At 33.6% G+C, this 14306-nt stretch overlaps 1 protein-coding gene across 6 annotated transcripts in view; it reads right to left on the bottom strand.

Moving 5' to 3' along the window:
• The window catches only part of EPB41L5 (erythrocyte membrane protein band 4.1 like 5), a 152691-nt gene that overhangs the window by 128601 nt on the left and 9784 nt on the right, over window positions 1-14306 (bottom strand). For 5 of the 6 annotated variants that reach the window (XM_011366100.2, XM_023534120.1, XM_011366101.2 and 2 more), the window contains one exon: window positions 5438-5542. The exons of the other annotated variant lie outside the window; for it this stretch is intronic. In XM_011366100.2, coding sequence (XP_011364402.1) covers window positions 5438-5542 — 105 coding nt within the window. The remainder of the gene's footprint in view (window positions 1-5437; window positions 5543-14306) is intronic. 6 annotated transcript variants of the gene reach the window in all.

Here is a 14306-nt window from a genome sequence, read left to right as displayed (position 1 = left end):
GGTAAAAAGCATCTATAAAAATCCCACAGGTAACATACTTAATGGTGAGAGACTGAGCAGTTTCCCCTTAAGATCAGAAACAAGACAAGAATGTCTGCTCTCACCAACTTCAACATTCTACTAAAGATTCTAGCCAAGGAACTTAGGCAAAATAAAAGAAAGAAATAAAAGGTATTCGGATTAGAAAGGCATTACAGGTATTCAGATTAGAAAGGAAAAAGTAAAGCTATCTCTTTTTGCAGATGATATGATCTTATACATAAAACATTAAAACAAACAAGTTCAGCAAGACCGAAAGATAAAAGAAATATACAAAAATGAATTGTATTTCTATATACTAGCAATGAACAATCCAAAAATAATATCAAGAAAACAATTACATGTACAACAGCTTCAAAGGAATAAAAAATTAGTAAATTGATGAGGCCATAGTTTACTTTTTTTCTTGTCTATACATATAATCTGAGTTGCTCTCATTAATATATGTATAATCATATACATGATTTTTATTTTGTGAATAAACCCATATATATGTATATATATGGTCAACTTATTTTCAATAAGCATGCCAAGACCAAACAATGGGAAAAGAATAAACTCTTCAACAAATGGTGCTAGGACCACTGGATAGCCACATGCAAAAGAATGAAATTAAACCCTCTACCTTATAGCAGATATAAAAACTAACTCTCAATGGATAAGAAAACGTGTAAATCTTTGTGACCATGGACTAGGCAACAGTTTGTAGATATGATTAAAAGCATAAACGACCAAAGAGTAAATAAACTGAATTTCATCAAAATTAAAAACTTTGTGCAAAAAACACTATGAAGAAAGCAGAAAGTCAAACTATAGAATGGGAAAAAATACTTGCAAATCATGTATCTGAGAAGCATCTAGTATCCAAAAAATATATAGAACTCTTATAACTCAACAATAAAAAGGCAAATAACCCAATTTAAAAAATGAGCTAAGTATCCAAATAGGCATTTCTCCAAAAAAGATATACCACTAGTCAATAAGCACATGAAAAGATGTTCAATATCACTAGTCGTTAGGGAAATTCAAATCATGTCCACAATGAAACCAATTTCATACCAACTAGCATGGCTGGAATCAAAAGAAGGGGAAATATAGTGTTGGTGAGAATATGGAGAAATTAGGACCCTCATACACTGCTGGTAGGAATGAAGAATGGTACAGCCTAGTGGAAAACAGTTTGGCAGTTCCTCAAAAAGTTAAACAGAGTTATCTTATGATCCAGCAATTCCACGCTTAGATACATACCCAAGAGAACTGAAAATTATGTTCACGCAAAAGCTTGTACACAAATATTCACAGCAGCATTATTCATAATAGCCAAAAATCAATGAACCCAAATGTCCGCCAATGAATGGATAAACAAAATGTGGTAAATCCATACAATGGAATATTATTCAGCCATACAGATCAAGTACTGATATATATGACAATATGGGTGAGTCTTGAAAACATTATGCTAAGTGAGTTTACAAACTTAAAGGCTACATTGTATATGGTTCCATTTATATGAAATTTTCAAAATAGAAAAATTCATACAAACAGATAAGCATTTGCCAAGGGTTGTGGGAAGGGGGGACTGGGGAGTAACTGGTAACATGTACAGGATTTCTTTGGGGGTAATAAAAATGTTCTGGAATTAAGACATTGGTGATGGTTGCACAACTCTGAATATACAAAAAACCATTGGTGAGTTTTATGGTATGTATACTATATCTCAATTTTTAGTGAGTGGCCTAGTTTAGGCAAATTATATGGCCATCTTAAAACCAATTCTTTTCCTCAAGCATCACTTCTCTCTTATAATTCCCCTACTCCAAAACCATACCTCTAAAGGAGGTAACTCTACAACACCATCTGCAAAGAACTGTCTGTATTTATAAGGTAAATGGAATATCAGAAGTTTCATAAGCCCCTGCTCTTCCCAAATATTTCGGTCCAGAAGTAATTAGCTGGTCTGAACAAGGCCAGCATCTGTTCAGGGAGAGGCTAGGGATGAATTCCATCTCTAGCTTCCATTCCAGGGTGAGTAATCAGTCAAATAAATATCCTGATAATAATCAAAGCCTGGTTTCTGTAGAAGAGAACTACAAACATGGAAAAGGGCTGGAACAAGAAAATATAAGATGAACATTTTCTTGGGCCTGAAAGTCAGGAAATACTCAAATGATGTGTGCATGCTGAATGAATATATAAGCCATCTTGAAGTGGTTCCCACTGGCCAAACCTGAGAAAATCTGAGCATCAAAATAAATGACAGTCACAGATTATCACCCACTGAATAAAATAGGAATCCATTAATTCATATCCTATAAATACAAAGTCTGATGAGAAACAATCTCCAAGTAATTGCCCACTTTGAGAAAACTGCCCACAAAAGAAGTATTAATTACAAAGAGTAAAAGAATAACTTTATAATGGAAAGGGCCTGGCAGACAATGCCTTAATCAAAGTATCATAGTTAATATCACCAGTAATGGGACAAAATAAAATTAAATATCACCTAAAATTAAATGTCACCTGACAGGACAGAATAAGAACACAAGGTCACTTCTGATATTTTCCTACCAAAGGTGTCTAAGATTAACCTACTTCATGAGGAATCATCAGACAAATCCAAATTAAGAGACAGCCTACAAAATAACTGGCCTGTATCTTCAAAACTGTGAAAGTCATGAAAGTCAAGGAAAGCCTAGGGAACTGCAATGTTCCAGTTTGAAGGCCACTAAAGACACACAACAAATGAATGTAAACTGTGATTCTGAACAAGACCCTATGGCTATAAAGGATACTCTAGGGACAACTGGCCTAATTTGAATGGATGCTGGCAATGTCGCAATGTTAACTTCCTGGTTTTAACAGTTGTACCGAGTCATGCAAGAGAATATGCTTGTTTGCTGGAAACATACACTGAAGAATGCAGGGTTGATGGGACATTATGTCTCCAACTCTCTCTCAGCTGGTTCCAGAAAACTATGTCTTGCAACTTTTCCGTAAATATGAGATTGTTTCAACTCTAAAATGAAATATGAACACACATTCACATGTTCACATCTTAAGAGAACATAAAATAGGCTGGTATAAGCAAAAACAGCTTAAAACAATGCAAAAAAAATCAAGTATATGATTATACACATATTGATGAGAGCAAACTCAGATTATATGTATAGACAGGAAAAAAAGTAAACTATGGCTTCATCAATTTACTAATTTTGGTTATCTCCATGATGGATGTATAATTCTAGTTATACATTGGACTGATCTAAAATGACCAATAAACTAAACTTTAACATGCTAATTTTATATATGTATATATGCATATACATACGTGTGTGTGTGTGTGTACGTGTGTTTGTGTATATATGGATATGACATAGATCCAAAGTTAAATTGTAGCATGTTAATTCCTTGGTCATTTTTTTCCTCCCTCACTCTCTTTAGATTCTACAGTTTTGTCAACACAGTAAATATGACAAAGAGATATGGAAATCATTGGGTTAATATAGCTTACAGAGATGATTTTGACCAAAAAATCCACTTGATCAACCAAGTTCATTATCTTCACCAACAAATTGAAATGTTTTGTAAAGTATTAATTTTGTTTCATTCTGGGGTTAAATCTGGCCAAACACCAAATAGCTAACTCTTCTCTAAGACAATTAAGTCTTCTCTATGTTTGCTTAATGTCATAAGACGGTTACGGAATCAAGTGAGTTAGCCCTTTAAGAATATTTCAAGTGCTATCTAGAGTTTATTTTAATAGCTTTCATCTATCAACCATTGTTCTTTCAGCTCAACTCACATATTTTAGAATATTTTAGTGAAAGGAAAAATAGAAAATAAATAAAAGCTTAATAAAATTTAATCTTAATGCCTAGATTTCTGGGCATTGGAAGGGATAAACCAGAACTAAAAGGAGTAGAGATTAAAACAAGGCACACTGTGTATCTTGAGGGGTAAAACATCATTTTGGGATCTAGTAATTCAGTAATTGCTGACGCTGGCAAAGAAAATAATACGACTAAGCAATGGGTTGCTTATCTATTTCCACAACTACTTAAACATTTTAAGAAAAGTACGTGAAACCTAATATTGGCATACTTCTACCTCTTTTTCCCTATAACCTCTCAAAAAAAACCAGAGAACTATGAACTGTCTGCCCCTAAAATCATTTGTTTTTTTCATCTGACTGCAAAACTTTAACTCCTGGGTGAGTCAGTGAGTGGTGAGTGAATGTGAAAACCTAGGGTACTACCGTACAGTATTGCAGACTTTATAAACACCGTACATATACTTAGGTTACACTAAGTTTATTTAAAAAAATAGTGTAGTGTTAAGCTACTATGTCACTAAGTGATGGGAATTTTTCAGCTCCATTATAATCTTACGGAACCACTGTCGTATGTGTGGTCCATCGCATCGTTATGCAGCACATGACTGTATTCAAATTTTGGTATTCAGTTGGATGATATGACCACTAATTCACCTTCCAATCTCATCTAATACTTTCTTTGAAATACCAATCAAATCCTACCACAATACTCAGTTCTTTGAAAAGTCTCCAACATTCTATCCTATTACATATACTGTTTTCTCATCTGAAATGTACACATAAAGAACATCTATTTATAGACACAGAATCACAGATCAGGAAAGGATCTTAAGGAATAACCTAATCCACTAACCTTAATTTGCAAGTTAGAAAATTCTATCACGTACTTACAAGACTCTAGCATTCTTTCCATTACCCAGTGTTTCTCAAACTCTAGTATGCCTCAGAACCAACCCAGTAGTTCTTAACACAGATTTCTAAGCCTCATCCACAAAGACCAGGCTCTACTAATTTGAGGACAGACCTCGCATGTTTTATTAAACAAGCACTTCAGATTATAATGAAGCAAGGAGTAAAAGCTTCAGATCATAGTAAGAAAATCACAGGAAAAAAGGAACGCATTAAGAATAGGTATAAACCTAAAAGCAACAAATGAGCAGTACAAACAAACAGAGACTGGACTACAGACTAGTGGTTACCAGAGGACTATAGAGTAGTGGTTACTAGTGGGGTGGGGAAGGAGCGGGGAGTTAGTCAGGGTAGAGGGGGTTAAATATGGGGCAGTGGGAAGTGGGAAAAGGGGATCAAATATATGGTAGCTGAAGGAAACTGAACTTTGAGTGGTAAACACACAATAGAATATACAGATGTCAAATGATAATGTACACCTGAAAATTATAATTGTATTAACCAATGTTACCCCCAATAAACTTAATAAAAATAAATAAATAGAGGTGAAGTTAAAAAAAAAGAAAAAAAAATAGGTAGTCTTGCAGCACTTTGCATATCATCTGAAGTTTTCCATTTCTGTCCCCATATTAGAACCTCCAAAAAACAGCTACTCACTGCTACTTGTGCTGAATCCATAAATCTCAGTCCAAAATAGTCGCTTTCAATAAGATCCAAGTGGTATGTAATCTGATCAAACAGCTCCTGACCTTTGGCTTTTTTCTGAAATGGTTAAGAAAATAAATGAATCAATAAGCGGCTTATTATAAGATCAGCAAGCCTGGCTGAAGATGGTTTTAGTAATACATGATCTCTTTTTAAAAATACATTATTTGTAATACCAAAAGTACAACCCAAATTATTATAGCATGTAATGGGTAAAATATTACAGTTTTCCAAAAAACCACGTAAGTCCAAAAGAGAATTTGTAATCCTAGAAAATGTTACTTCCTATCAACTAGCAATTATTACTTTGTATCTAACTCTGTGTGTAAGGAGAAATTCTTGCTCTGTCATGTCAATTATTAGAGTCCCTGCTTTAAAAAGAACTTTATAATGTAACAGAAATATAAGAGAAAACACAAGAAAACTTAATAAAACACTTAAGTACAAATCATGTGGAACTGTATTTGCCAATAGATTTTAGAGAAGAGATAGTCACAAAAGAGACCAGAATTATCACTGAAGACTTGAAGATGGTCAGTCTAAAACTGGATAAGAATATAAGGTAGGAAACAGCAAAAAACAAAAATGGAAAGTGGGAAGGAATATAGGACAAAGACTACTGTGATCAATGCAGAAGACATCAAATTGGAGAGAGTGGATAATAGCAAAGAAACTTGTATGGAAAAAGCAGTTCTCAAAATGTGACCCGTAAAGATTCCCCAGATCTTTTCAAAAGCTCCACAGGCCCTATGATTCTCATGAACCTCAATCAAACAACATACTACAAAAGTATGAATGCAGAAGCAGATAATAGACTCATGTACGATTTATTAAATTAGATATTTAAAAGGATTTGCAAAAGTGCATAAAACAATACTATTCTCACTGAATTCTTTTGTTTAGTACAATAGTTATCTTTCGTTAAAACATTACTTAACATACAAGGGGTATATTATTGCTATTTTTAAATTAACCAAGAAATATTTTTAAATATTTCAGTTTTAATTTCTAATATAACTAGTGATAGATATAACCCTCATAAGCAAAAGCTATTGGGATCTTCAATTTTCAAATATTTTCATATAGATCCAATCCATATTCTTCTCCCTACATAATTTTAATTATGATTTAGAGTATTTCCTGTAAATAAACAAATAGTTGGATTTTTTAATTGAATCATCCATCTCTGACTTTTAACTAACAACTATTACTTCGACTAGTCCATTGCTTTTCCTGCACTTTTTATATCCTTTCTTTTTGATAAATAAAAACGTTATCCCTTTATCAAGATAAGAACTTTACTATACCCTCATGCCCCAAATCTCCCCTCCAATCCTCATCATGTTTTACAGATATACTTCTCTATTTCCTTTCTTTGGTCATGGCTAAGTTTTTAAAGACAATAATCTTTACTTTGGTATCTGATTATTCTTAACACATTTTACATGCATATATTTCACATATCTAGCAGCATGTGCTAGATTAGTTTTTCTACTCATTTGAGTTCTTCCTCAAGAAATGTTCCCCATGTGGGAACTTCTATGGCTGATCCTCAATGGTCTTCATGTTTGAGAATATTTTCATCATGCTCTTCTACCTGAACGAGTTGGCTGGATATAATATTCAAAGTTCAAAATGGTTTTCTCTCAATAATCTCTTTGATATTCAAAATATATTACTCTATCATCTTACAGTCTATATTGCTGTTGAAAAGTGTGATGTCAATTTGAATCTTGTTCCTTAATAATATTTATTCTCTTGAAAGCTTTAGACTTTTCTCTATCTCTGATGATTTTAAATTTCATTATAACGTGTCTAGGTATGGGGTTTTTCTAACTCTATTTGGTACTCTATTGGGCCTTTTTAATGAGATCTTTCATCTCTCTTTAATTCTGGGAACTCAATCTACTGTTTCCTCAAATATTTCTCCTTTATTTTTATCATTTTAAGTTTCCTACCAGATGCTGGCACTTCTAGTTTTTTTAAACATAGTCATTTAATCAATAATCTTGATGATTATGGTTTATTTGTCCATTTTACAAATATGTAACAGACAAAAATTCAGAAAGCTTTAGTTAATATGAAAAAATTACACAACTAAAAAAAATGACATGGCTAGAGTCTGAATTTTGTTGTCTGCCTGTCAAGTTCAAATTCCCTAAGGGTTACACGTTATACCCAGATTTCATCTGAAATATCACCTCTCAGATCAATAATCAGAGACTCCAACTTCTTATCACAACCTCCTCTTCAAACTTATTCACAAAATTATACTCAATGCCTAGGTTCTCCAACTACATAAGAACTTCCACTGACCCTCACTTAACAAGCAGCAGCCCCAATTTCTTTTTTTAACATAAAATTTACCATTTTAACCATTTTAAAAAATACAATTCAGTGCCATTAAATAGTCATATATTCACAATGTTGTGCAACCATGACCACTATCCATTTCCAGAACTTTTCAATCATCATCCCAATCAGAAACTCTATACCCATTAAACAAACACTCCTCACACCTCTCCCCTCAGCCTGATAACCTCTTTCCTACTTTCCACCACTGAACAGTGTTAGCACTCTTCTGGAAAACCATTTGATCATATATTTGAGGGTTTATTTCTAAATTCCCTATACTGTTCCATTGGTCTATATGTCCGTCTGTATGCCAGAACCTGTTTTGATAACTATAGCTTTGTAATAAGTTTTGAAATAAAGACGTGTGAGTACAAATTTTTTTCTTCTTTTTCAAGATTGTCTGGCTATTTGTGGAGTTCCATGAGATTCTATATGAATTTCAGGATGGACTTTCCTATGTCTGCAAAAAAGTCCTCAGAATTTGGTAGGGATTACATTGAATTTATAGATGACTTTGGGTAGTACTACCCTCTTAACAATATTGAGCCTTCCAATCCATGAACACAGGATATCTTTCCATTTATTGGAATATTCTTTCATTTCTCTCAGAAATGTTTTGTAGTTTTCAGTGTACAGGCATACCTCAGAGATATGGTTCCAGACCACCGCAATAAAGCAAATATCACAATAAAGCAGGTTACGTGAGTTTTATGGTTTCCCAGTGCATATAAATGTTTATAATATAATCTATTAAGTATGTAATAACATTATGTCTAAAAAAGTGTACATATCTTAATTTAAAAACACTTTATATCTAAAAAATGCTAACCAACATGTGAACCTTCAGTGAGTCATACTCATTTTGCTGGTGCAGGGTCTTACCTTCATTTATTAAAAATGCCATACCTGTGAGGCACAATATAACAAGGTATGCCTAGCCTATACAAGTGTTTTATCTCCTTGGTTAAATTTATTCCTAAGCATTTTATTCTCCTTGATGCTATTGTAAATAAATTTTCTTAATTTCAGTTTCGAATTGTTCATTGCCAGTGTATAGAAGTATAACTGCTTTTTTTGGTTATTTTATCCTGCAATTTTGCTAGATTCACTTATTAGCTCTAAAAAGGTATATGTGGAATCTTTAGGATTTTCTACTTATAAGATCATGTCATCTTGAACAGAGATAATTTTACCTCTTCCTTTAGAATTTAGATGCCTATTATTTCTTTTTCTGCCTAACTGCTCTGGCTAGAACTTCTAAGATTATGCTGAATAGAAGTGGTGAAAGCAGGCATCCTTCTTTTATTCTTTATCTTAGGGGAAAAGGAACTTCTACTCTTATCTTCCATTTCATAACTTTTATTTTATGCTTCCTATTTTGTAGTTTCTTTCCACCTACAGGAAAAGTTCCTATAAATGACTTCTAATTTACCAATTTGTCCTTTATTATAATTCACATTAATTTTGTCCCATTGACAGTATTTATTATACTTTCATACCTAACTTTTCCATTTGGTCCTTTTAAGTAAGTTTTATTCTTGTTTCGTATTGCTAATATTTTCCCTTACCTTTTAGAAAATTTATTAGACTTTTTTTCCCATCTGCCTTTGCATCTAGTGCTATCTGTAATAGTTTGATGTCTTTTGTTACTTGACTTTTGAAATGCTTGTTTCCTTATTTTGGCCATATTCACTGGGAATAAGTCACTTTCTGTAGATCATGTGTAACGAAAAAGAAGTCAACCCAGTTCTGTATTAGCTCCATTTAGCTCTGAGAAATCAATGCGGGTACAGAGGAGTCCTATGGAAGAGAATCCCAAGAACCAAAAAACCACAGTTGATCACTTTCCATTCAACAAACAACTGCTTAAGTCAGTGATTCACTCCCATTCCCAAGGGAAAAGTAAAGTAACACTAGGAAAGATATATTCCTTTCATTATAATTTATCATTCCCTAAAGAGGGGCAGGGAATATAGGTAAGGGAATTTTAGGGGTTAGGAATTTTAGAAGTAGGGAACTTTAGCCAACACAATTATTTACTTTTGAGGACAGCTGCACACACCATCTGAGTCTGTGCTTTCATACCACTCAGTCAGGGCCAGATACTAATTATGAAGACAACAACTGGGGGTAAAGATCAAGGCCTGACTTCAAATGGCCACCCCTCCCCATGTTATACTTCCATAATTCCCCTAACCTGCAGCTGCCACCACTGTCACCACCACAATCACCAGTGGGAGTACACATGTGCGTGCGCATATACACACATACCCCATTACCAACACTCCTTCCCTAAGGCTTTCTAATTTTTATTTCTTATATTTTATGATCTTTCCTTCAGAGATTAATCTTGGGGGAGGAAGCCAGCAGCTGGTTGGCTTATTCCAAAGACAGCAAGTTCAATGGCTAAAGTAAAGCAAATATGAGAAAATATGGTCAACAATGTGACAGAAATGAGCAAAAGGCAATGAAATCTTAAACCCACATGGGCAAATAAGACAAACTAACTCAATATTTGAACATATTTGTTCTATGAGAAATATGGACAAAGGAAGGAGAGAGACTGTTATTACTGGAAACAACAGAAGAAAATTTCTGATTTTAAATCATACTCATAATAACTAAGTCACGAAGCACTAACAAACTTCAACAGCAAACAGCAATTATGCAAAACTTTGCAAATGCCAATGACCTTAAATGGAACACAAAATATTTTTAAATTATAGCAGAAAGTCACAGAAATCATCTACAGCATTCGCTTCTCTGGTACCAAATGTACATGCTTCCATTACCTTAATTCTAAGGTACATATATGGAATCAATTTCATATTCCATCAACATTCTTTATTTGTTTCAAAGACCAAAAGGAAGCATGACTTAAAAAATTACTCTCATCCTTATTATTCTACCAAAGCATCATGTGCCAGCCTCTTAAAACATGACAACTGCATTCTGAGAAAATAAAGAATGGACTGCCAACTGGGTAGCTGTTTCCTCAGAAAAAACTTCTCAAGTAGGTAGTGACTCCTTAGTAGAGGTTAACTGAGGCCAACCAACAGTGAACGCAGGCACTTGCAGATTCCTGATGTTAATGCTCAATCTAACAGAAATGTGACATTTCAAAAGAGAATTTCTTGAAACACTTGAGAATTTGCCTGTTTTCCAAAGCAGCTGCACCATTTTACACTCCTGCCGAAAAATAGAAGAGGGTCCAAATTTCTCCACATCCTCACCAACACTTGCTATTACCAGACTTTTTTACTTCAGTCTATCTAGTTGGTGTGAAGTAGCATATCATTGTAGTTATTATGCATTTCCCTGACTAATGAGGTCAAGCATCTATTCCTGTGCTTAATGGTCATTTATATATCCTATTTGGAGAAATTTCCATTCAGATCTCTTACCCATTTTTAAACTGGGTAATATACCTTTTTATTATTGTATTAGAACAGTTCTTTATATATTCTGGATACAAGTGCTTATCAGATATATAATTATGCAAATACTTTCTCCTATTTTGTGAGACAGTCTTTTCACTTTCTTGATGGTGTTCTTTGAGGTACAAAAGTTTTTAATTTTGATAAAGCCTAATTTATTTTTCCTTTTGTTGTTCATGTTTTTGGTGACATGGCTAAGAAACTGGTGTCAAATCCAAGATCATAAAGATTTATCCCTACATTTTCTTCTAAGAGTTTTATAGTCTTAGCTCTTACGTTAGTGTTTGTCCATTTTGAGTTAATTTTTATATGTGGTGTGAGGTAAGGTTCCCACTTCATTCTTTTGCGTGTGGCTATCCGGTTCTCCCAGCATCACTTGTTGGAAAAAACTATTCTTTCCCCCCACTGAATGGTTCTGGAATCCTTGTCAAATACCAAATGATCATCGATGTATGGGTTTATTTCTGGGTTCTCTATTCTGTTCCACTGATCTGTGTGTGTCTAACCTTCTGCCAGTAGCGCAATATCTTGATTACCATTGCTTTACAGTAAGTCTTAAAATTGGGAAATATTAGTTCTAATACTTTGTTCTTTATCAATACTATTTTGGCTATTCTGGGTCCCTTGCAATGCCATATGAATTTTATAATCAGCTTGTCAATTTCTATAAATAAGTCAGCCTGTATTCTGGTGACTCTGTAGATCAGTTTCAGGTATACTGCTATCTTAACAATGTTAAGTCTTCCAATTTGTAACCATGAGATGTTTTTTCTTTTTCTTTTATTTAAAGGTATAACTATACACAATATATATAATTTAAAGACTTCAGTATCTATATCGGCAAAGTAGAAATATAAAATTATCTATTAGTTAATCAAATATTTCCTATTAAAACATAGGTAATACAGAGTTTGACAAGACAAGCTAATTCTAAACACTAATAAATCATAAATCAAAGGAGTTACTGTGACATTTACAAAGAAAAAAATTTAAAATCACACAAATTTCTACCTGATGTCTTTATCATTCACTGAAAGGCATTCTCACTGTATTAGTACTTTTTAAAAAAGAAAAGGAAATAGAAGGTATTTAAACCCTTTCCCCAATTTTAAAGAGAAAATTGAAAGAGCAGAAAATGACCATTGCTACTTGTACATATTAATCTGGAGTCTATAGGATTTAAATTACTCTATTTAATCACAAATAATCCTTTACATATTGCCTGGGCAATCATCTTAGTTCTATGCTGGCTTGCAACAGTAACTAGTGACCCTAATCCTAATGGGAAATGAGTATGTGCTTCCTTCATTCTCCAAAATCAATTCTACATCTTTCAGCATCATACTAGACTGGCCGAGAAGCTAAATGAGAAAAAGGGAAAACCTTTTCTTCTCAGAAATGAATATTCATCTGGTCTATTTTTTTCTTTAGTAAGGCAGTTTAGTTGGCAGGCCAATGATTATTTTAGATTCATGCAAGCATCTAGAGTTAGTTTACTAACTCTAAGATTTCACCTGTGGAGCTGAAAAGGCAATTGTTCTAGTTCTACAAAAAGTTCAATTTAAAACTCTTGACTTTTCACTGCAACTGTCTGCATAAGAGAGGCCAGCTTGCATTTCTGGCCTTGATTAAGCATCACATACACCCTACTGAGCATACCAAGCACAGGAAACCATTCTATACCAGTCAGTAGCCATTTGTTCCACTACTTTAAAACCTAGTGCTTTCTCTTCCACACTACACTGCCTTTTTAAAATAGCTCCTACAAAGTCTATTTTCCTAGTACAAGCCTTTCCATCAACAACCCTGAGACTTCATACTTCAAACATTAGGTAATAAGAAACTTCTTTCCAGTCTCCTACTCAACAATCTCAAGCTTTTCACCACATAATGATATTTTAATGGAATAGTACACAAAACTCTTAAGATACTTATCAAATAAAAAAAAAAATGAATATGAATACTATCCTCACAAAGTGTCACATATTAGAATTTCTGATGAGCCCTCAAGAAGCCCTTACAGGACAAAAATTTAAATGCCTTAAAGTCTTCCAGAATCAAAAACTCTAAAAATGTCATCTAATGTAAATAAATACTCATAACGATGGCTTTAAAACATTTTTAGAAATCCTGTCTTTAATTTTATATTCCATTATTTAAAAAATTCATAAGGTACATATCTAATACATTCTAAATTATTCAATTAGTCAGAATACTCATTTAAACGAACTACCCAACTCCTTAATCTCTCATTCTGTGAGCTTAAAGCCTTCCTGAGCTTATTCAGCTATGTGTTATTGCGGCGTCCAGGCTATCGCCTTGCACAAAAGGACTTTTTTAAAACTGCATTTTGGGTAAATGAGTGTGTACTAGAGAGTTTGTGGAGAAAACACTGTAGAACATCCAATGACGCTTACATCAAAACTGCACATTTTACAGCTTAATTATGTAAATCTTTTAATGCAGAACAAAGACATGAGAGAGAGATTTGGCATTAGTCAATAGCTCAGAAAGAAACTCTCACAAAGCCATATGACTACCTCTCCCTCTCCTTAAAAAAAAATGCCTGTAAGAAATAAGTTAACCCCTTTCAAATATAATGGAATGCTTTACACTGTTAGTATTATTCATAACTGCAAAGAAACCTATCCAAAATTTAAATACAATTACAACATTCTGTCTTGAAATAAAGATTACAGTGTATTAAAAACTTCCCCTGCAAATGACTTCAGGAGCACAGAAGTAGTCAGATTTGAGGGATATGAAGAAAGTCCTTTTCTTCATTTCATTAAAATTTCTGCAAGCATATCAAACTGTGGAGGATTTGTTTTGAGAAAAGTGAGGAGTGTTTTGAAAACTACAGGAAAGTATCGAGAAGTAAAAGTTTTACAGTATACATATAGGTATTATTCTGGTTCCCAAAGTTTCTCATTGCTTTAACAATTGCTCATCAAGTATTGTGAGAAATCCACCAGAGTACTATGTACTGCCATCATAAAGAACACACATAAATACACACAAATGTCTCG

This window comes from Pteropus vampyrus, unplaced genomic scaffold (genome assembly GCF_000151845.1).
Source record: "Pteropus vampyrus isolate Shadow unplaced genomic scaffold, Pvam_2.0 Scaffold120, whole genome shotgun sequence".
Lineage (NCBI taxonomy): Eukaryota > Metazoa > Chordata > Mammalia > Chiroptera > Pteropodidae > Pteropus > Pteropus vampyrus.
Note: the sequence above shows the minus strand (reverse complement) of the source record. Positions and strands in the feature narration are given on the sequence as shown.